The sequence below is a fragment of the Barbus barbus genome (assembly GCF_936440315.1).
Source record: "Barbus barbus genome assembly, chromosome: 4".
NCBI classification, from domain to species: domain Eukaryota; kingdom Metazoa; phylum Chordata; class Actinopteri; order Cypriniformes; family Cyprinidae; genus Barbus; species Barbus barbus.
This window is the reverse complement of record NC_136732.1, coordinates 15233733-15241388: the sequence shown is the minus strand read 5'-3', so window position 1 is coordinate 15241388 and position 7656 is coordinate 15233733. Positions and strand designations below refer to the sequence as shown.

Here is a 7656-nt window from a genome sequence, read left to right as displayed (position 1 = left end):
AGAATTGATCGGTGACAAACTGCACTACACCTGTTTACATTTACTAACTAAACACTTTGACACCAGTGCACGATTAGGGGTTAGTTTTTACTTGTGCACTCACTTAATAACACGATTTACAGCGACACAGAAATATCACCCTAAACACCTGAATTTGTGCATCGCTCGAGACGTCACCATTTAACATTGTGGCTGCAAACAAAAACTCACACACTTCATACATCTCTCTCTCTCTCTCTTTCTCTCTCTCTTTCTTTTTCTCTCCGGTGAACGGTATAATCCCCTGCCGTCCCTGCTTCACTCCAAGCCCGTATTTAATTCCCTTAAACCCCCAGCTGCCGGTCTGGTTCCTCTGTGAACACGACAGACTGTGAAGCGCTCCCGGTTATTAATAATTCACCAGCCACTGCACGAAACCATCCACAGATCAACCCGACCGTTCTGCACGGGCCACGCACGGCTAGCACGTTTATTTTGGCAACTACTCTTACACAGTCTACTTAACATACATTAATTAGTTATTTGAAACGTTAGCGCGCCGCCGTTATTCTTTTCAGCGACGTAAAAGTATATATTCCTCTCACGCATCGCTTATGGTTCCGCAATATCCACTTTGCACGAAATTACGTCCTCTCCATAATAATTGATCGAGTAATCCGTGCACCGAGGAGGAGGTCATGGAGATCACCCTGAGGAGGTCTCCAGTGGGATGGATGGAGATCGAGCACCAATTCGCCCAGAGTCCGTGATCTGAAGCTGCGCAGGGAGAAAGTTACTGTCTCACGGCGCGATCCACTGGAGAGACGCTGGAACAGGGAGGGATTCGTACCGGAGAGCTTCGGTGAATGGAGGAGCGGTCGTGCTGAATTTTCTCCTGTTTCATCCGAAGGCGCAGTTTTTTTCTACCGAAACGATCCCCGCGAAAGTTTCCGTGCGTAAAAGTTGGCCATTTTCCGCGATCCACGGGCCCGTCCCGCAACCCGGTTCTTCTGCTTCCGGTATCAACGGAGAAAACCCACGCTGCTTTTTTTAGGAGGAATTTTTTTTTTTTCTAAAGGAGTAAAATGGGTCTTTGAGACTGTTGGCAATATTCCCCGCTCCACGATGGTACGTGCAGTGTAAATTAACTTTGCTCTTCTTATTTCTGTTTTAAAATGTTGGTAAACATGGAGAGAGGGGTTTAGATTGACAATACGCCAGGCAATAATTGTTCCAGAATCATTTTGGGGTGTTTTAGTCTTGCGCAAAAACTCTGGATGTAAAACAGCATGCGCTCCTATTCTCATTCGCCTCGATGCGCGCCATGCAACTGTGTGTGTACTGTATGAGAGGAAAATCATGTTTAAAGTTGTTCATATGGATTTGGGAAGTTTGTTGGAAACTGTGCTGAATGTTTTTCTGTATCACTGCATTATGATAACCTATTTATGGTGCAACTACTATATCACTCGATTTATCCGATAATATATATTAGTCTAAAATGAAAACAGTAGACATGCGGTATCATAATGCACCGTATAATCTTGACCCTATGGCACTCAAACTTTCAAAAGTGTTCCGGATACACCCCATTATGACGGGGGATAATGAAGTTGTGTAGAATAACCCTTCAGTTTACAGGCTTTTCAGTGTTATTGGGATTACAGGCGACACATGCACATGTAACATGCCATTACTGAAATTGTTGCACTGCGCAAGCTTGTCACAGGACGACAGTCGCCGCCCACATGTCGTCTGTCAAAGAGAACAAAAGCTCTGAGGGTTTAAATATAGAACAATAGTGCTGGATGCAACTTATTCCGTGTCCATACTAACTTTTTACAGCAGAGCTGTTGTATGTGAAGTCATTGCAATGCAAAGCATTTTGATTGGCATGATAACTGCATCAATTGTGGGTTTTAGTGATAGATATATCCTCTAGGCCGATAAATCAGCCGATATCTGTCTAGCTGATGAAAATAAGTCAGTTAAGGCCCAGTGCATGTAACAGTTTGTTTTTACAATTGAATGAATATATAGATTTTTTTGTTCTTGTTAAAGGTATTTGTTGATGTGTGCATGTCAGTTGCTATAATTGCATATATGCATGTGTATTGACCACCCCACTCTCAGTATCGGCATGCAGAATATAGAATACTGAATTAACATATAATTTAACTTTAACTTCCAAAAAGCCATAATGTAAATACAATCTTAGAAGTATTTAAAGACTATTTATCTCTCTTAACCCTCGTGTTGTGTTCCAGTCATTTTGACACAGAGAGGATTTTATTTTTCCAGAAAACTGGATTAAAACTTACTGACTTTGCATTTAATAACTCACTAATATATATATATATATATATATATATATATATATATATATATATATATATATATATATATATATATATATATATATACATATATATATATATATATATATATATATATACATATATATATATATATATATATATATATATATAATATTATTCACAAATAGTGCTTTTTTTCACTTAAAAACTGAGGTGCATGAGCTCAGATCGATGCAGATGTAATCAGTTCCAAAAAGAAATTCAAAACCTGTGCTAACTGAAAGAAAACCAGTTAACAAAAAATAGAATCCAAGATTTGGTGATAATACAGCATAATGAGAGATTTAAAAGCAATTAAATGTCCCATCATTTTTGACTGGGAACACCAAATTAAGCATAGCAGAAGAGTTAAATAATACTATATGTCTGCTGTTTGAATGTTATGTATAAAATGCACAAGCAGCCATTTCTTTGAATTTTTAGCATTTCTATGACTCTGGAGAGGAGCTTTGCAGGCCAGATTCAATAGCATGCAGCTATTTAAAAAAAAAAAAAACCCCGGAAAAAACACATTCAGCCAATCATATTGGCTGAATTTTGTGATCTTCATGCAAGAATATCTGCTCGGCTCTAACCTCAGATAGTTTGATTTTTACTTCTAACCAGATAGGCCACAATAAGCCGATCTGAGGAGACATCAAGCTATTGGCACTCAACTAAAACACATTACCCAGGTGTCCTCATTTCAGAGACTAAATGTTGAGCTAATTTATGCATCGGCCTTCTTTATTTTCAACTCGCTGCACACATAGTTTCAGTTCTCCTCCACTTCGACTAGCTTCGAAATCCAGATTATATTTGATTGCATGACTGATGCAGTATAGGCTTGTACTTGTTGATGATTTCCAGATGGCCCTGAATATCAGCATATTAATGTGGATAATTATTTGTTTACCCGCTCTCTTAAATGGCACAGACCCAAATAGGCCACTGCAGAAAGAACCGAGGGAATCTATTCAAAGCTGACTCCACATGGGATTAACGTCTTCTCTTAAAAAAACTAATTTAATTAAGCTTCCAAACAACAATCAAAGATATGAAGCAAGATAGTTAGAAGAGAGTTGACAGCTAGTCACATTGCTCAAACAAGTAGATGCTTAAAGAGAGATGCATCTGGACGAGACTTTGATGACAGTTGAAATGAAGAAAAAGTTCTACTGTAACAAACAATGCATCCTATAGTTTGTTTAGCAAGCTACTGCAAGCATGGACAAAGGAGCAGAATATATAATCGATGTCAGAATCCTTTATTGTGTAGTCAGTGTTTGATTAGTTTTAGTGAGAGGAGATATTGATGTTAGTGTAGCAATTACAATACACATATTTGAAATTAAAGATGTAAAATATGAGACGTCATTTATTTTTAAGACCCAAACTGAAAAGCTTGTGTGCCATGTGTTAGCGCCCCCTGTGGTGGAGTGCTGTTAGTTACCCTGTCAACTAGACATGATCTTATGACCAATCAACATTATGACCAAGTCATTTGACACAGATGTCCCTGATTAATTGGCTGTTGGTTTTAGCTTTTTCTTCTATTGCAAGCTGGTTATCAGTATGTTGTCATCAGTTCATTGTCATAACTGCATGTATATGAGATGCTAAAGCCCTGCGCTAGTCTGAAATTATATATAATTTTAATTAAACATGGTACCAATATGTAACCACTCAGTTTAGTGAAGTATCCATTAGACTGAATCAAACCGATAACTAATTTTAAAAAATTATTTATTAAAAGAACATACTGTTAAGAGCCATTTTTTCAGGAATCAAACTTCACTGGTCATTTTGTATGTTTTTGATATAGGTTACAAAAACGCACCAGCACATATTAGTAATTTGTTTGGGATTCACTAAAAATAACCATAAGTAATTTGTTCAATAATCAGACTGCAAAGAACTGATTCATATCAGTCATTTGTTAGGGAATCTAACTACACTGAACTACTCTTATGTTTTTTGATTCACTAATAAGTAATCAGCTCATAAGAATTATTTGTTCGTGTATCAGTCTACTCTGCTCACATTTAATATTTTTGATCGAAACCAGCTCATAAAAGTAATTAGTGTGAGAATCAGGTTACACTGGTCATGCTTTGAATTTTTGATTCGCTGAAAAGAACAGACACATTCGAGTCATATGTTTGACAATCATACTACATTGATCGCATTTTATAATTTTGATTAGCTAAAAAATACCGGCTCATATTAGTCATTTGTTCAGGAATCAAACTACACTGTTTGGGCTGTTTGTTTTTGATTCACTAAAAAGAACTGGATTACTTGAGTATTTTGTTTATGAATCAGACTACACTGATTGCGCTGTATGTTTTGATTTGGCAAAAATGGCACATGACAGACTACTGGTCGCATTGTAAGCTATATTGTTTCTATTCAGCGTGCATGTAAGAGCATCAGACATCAGAAAGACATTGCATATGATCTGTTCTTTTTATTGCTTGGCAATAAAAACAGATAATAAACTCATGTTCACAATAAACAGTTTTTTTTTTTCTGTGGCTCTGATTCAGCAACAGGATAACCATTGCATTGATTCAAAACCATTGCAGGAGATGAAATACTTGAATACAGGGATGATTTTAAATGGTCGTTGTTAGAGAAATATGCTTTTTGTGTCCAGATTGTGTTGTTACGACATTCCTAACTTCTAACAATAAGCATTAAGCTTCTTTGTGTAATGGCCATGAATGATTCCTAGCAAACAAGGAACTCAAAACACCTTAGCAACACCCTGGCAACCACACACAGCATCGTGTTAGCGTGTCTTCAGACAATGACAAATTTCATCTAATTATTTTTAATGTCACTCCCTTGCATTAGTTTTCCCTCTAACACTAACAAGCCATTTAATTAAAAACTTGAAATATCTTATATTTTTGTATTAAATGTAGTAAAATAATGATTCATCCATGTATAATAGCCCATAATCAGACACGACTCTGGCTTGCAGTTCCTGTGCTGACAGAATCAATGTTTAGTGCCCAAACAGCTCTGAAAACAAACAATAAGCAATCTGACAGCCCACCCTCCTCCTCGGCTTCATTATTACTCCTGTTCTGCGCTCATTTTGCTCTCTCCGGCTCCTCTTGAGATAGTGGTATGAAATATCACATTTTTCCAGCATTTCTCCCTGAAGTGGCCCTGGCAAGCATTCACACGGCATACATTTCTGCTTTCATATATTTTCCCCCTCGCTGCTTTTAAAAAACAAATCCCCCTCCCTCCCTCGCTCGGCTTTGATGTGTCTGCCGTGTTACCTGGGTTTGTAGAACGTTAACAGTTGTGTAGAAATTCTGTCGACTGTCAGTTTGTCTTATCTGTGAACACATGAATTAGGATGTAAAGAGGGATATCGTGAAGAGAGTTTTAATTTGGGTTGTTGTTGTTCTTTTTGTAAAGTTAAAGTTATAGTATATGAAAGTGTAAGCGTGAACCTTACCAAAACATAGGCAGGTCTCATTTCACCCCAAAAAAAAGAAAAGAAAAAAACAAATAAGAAATTAGATTTTTGCATGAAGAAAATTAGGATTATTTTCTGAAGCATGATAAATCCCACCTGTTTATTTAGCTATGCTAAAGAATCGGGAGCATTTGCGCTATCTGTCTGTCTGTCTGTCTGTCTGTGTATATACACATGTGTAATGTAATGTCATGAAGATAATGTCACAATACAAGAAAATCTTAATGATGCTATAATTTCAGATGCTTTTACTGTTTGCTTTACAGTTCACTTCAGTAGTCCTGGTGTGAAAAATTCTTAAAAATACAAATAGTCCATTCAGTCTCAATTACTAGACTTCATAAACTGCATGTAATATATATATGAATGTGGGTGGGTGGGTGGGTGTATATATCTATATATATATATATATATATATATATATATATATACAGTATCTTACAGAAGTGAGTACAGCCCTCTCATTTTTGTAAATATTTTATTATATCTTTTCATGTGACAACACTGAAGAAATGACACTTTGCTACAATGTAAAGTAGAGAGTGTACAGCTTGTATAACAGTGTAAATCTGCTGTCCCCTCAAAATAACTCAACACACAGCCATTAATGTCTAAACCGCTGACCACAAAAGTGAAAATGTCCAAATTGGGCCCAATTAGCCATTTTCTCTCCCCGGTGTCATGTGACTCGTTAGTCTTACAAGTTCTCGGGTGTGAATGGGGAGCAGGTGTGTTAAATTTGGTGTTATCGCTCTCACTCTCTCATACTGGTCACTGGAAGTTCAACATGGCACCTCATGGCAAAGATCTCTCTGAGGATCTGAAAAAAAGAATTGTTGCTCTACATAAAGATGGCGTAGGCTGTAAGAAGATTGCCAAGACCCTGAAACTGAGCTGCAGCACGGTGGCCAAGACCATACAGCGGTTTAACAGGACAGGTTCCACTCAGAACAGGCCTCGCCATGGTCGACCAGAGAAGTTGAGTGCACGTGCTCAGCGTCATATCCAGAGATTGTGTTTGGGAAATAGACGTATGAGTGCTGCCAGCATTGCTGCAGAGGTTGAAGGGGTGGGGGGCAGCCTGTCAGTGCTCAGACCATACGCCGCACTCTGCATCAAATTGGTCTGCATGGCTGTCGTCCCAGAAGGAAGCCTCTTCTAAAGATGATGCACAAGAAAGCCCTCAAACAGTTTGCTGAAGACAAGCAGACTAAGGACATGGATTACTGGAACCATGTCCTGTGGTCTGATGAGACCAAGATAAACTCATATCTGAACTTGGTTCAGATAGTGTCAAGCGTGTGTGGCGGCAAAGAGGTGAGGAGTACAAAGACAAGTTTGTCTTGCCTACAGTCAAGCATGGTGGTGGGAGTGTCATGGTCTGGGGCTGCATGAGTGCTGCCGGCACTGGGGAGCTATAGTTCATTGAGGGAACCATGAATGCCAACATGTACTGTGACATACTGAAGCAGAGACTGGGCCGCAGGGCAGTATTCCAACATTATAACGACCCCAAACACACCTCCAAGACGATCACTGCCTTGCTAAAGAAGCTGAGGGTAAAGGTGATGGACTGGCCAAGCATGTCTCCAGACCTAAACCCTATTGAGCATCTGTGGAGCATCCTCAAACGGAAGGTGGAGGAGCGCAAGGTCTCTAACATCCACCAGCTCCGTGATGTCGTCATGGAGGAGTGGAAGAGGACTCCAGTGGCAACCTGTGAAGCTCTGGTGAACTCCATGCCCAAGAGGGTTGAGGCAGTGCTGGAAAATAATGGTGGCCACACAAAATATTGACACTTTGGGCCCAATTTGGACATTT

At 38.8% G+C, this 7656-nt stretch overlaps 1 protein-coding gene across 5 annotated transcripts in view; it reads left to right on the top strand.

Moving 5' to 3' along the window:
- The first annotated feature begins 408 nt into the window (after positions 1 to 408).
- Positions 409 to 7656, top strand: part of LOC306864244 (nuclear factor 1 X-type-like) — a 161368-nt gene continuing 154120 nt past the window's right edge. For all 5 annotated transcript variants that reach the window (XM_079408101.1, XM_079408109.1, XM_079408108.1 and 2 more), the window contains exon 1: positions 409 to 1107. In XM_079408101.1, coding sequence (XP_079264227.1) covers positions 1105 to 1107 — 3 coding nt within the window. In that variant the 5' untranslated portion in view covers positions 409 to 1104. The remainder of the gene's footprint in view (positions 1108 to 7656) is intronic.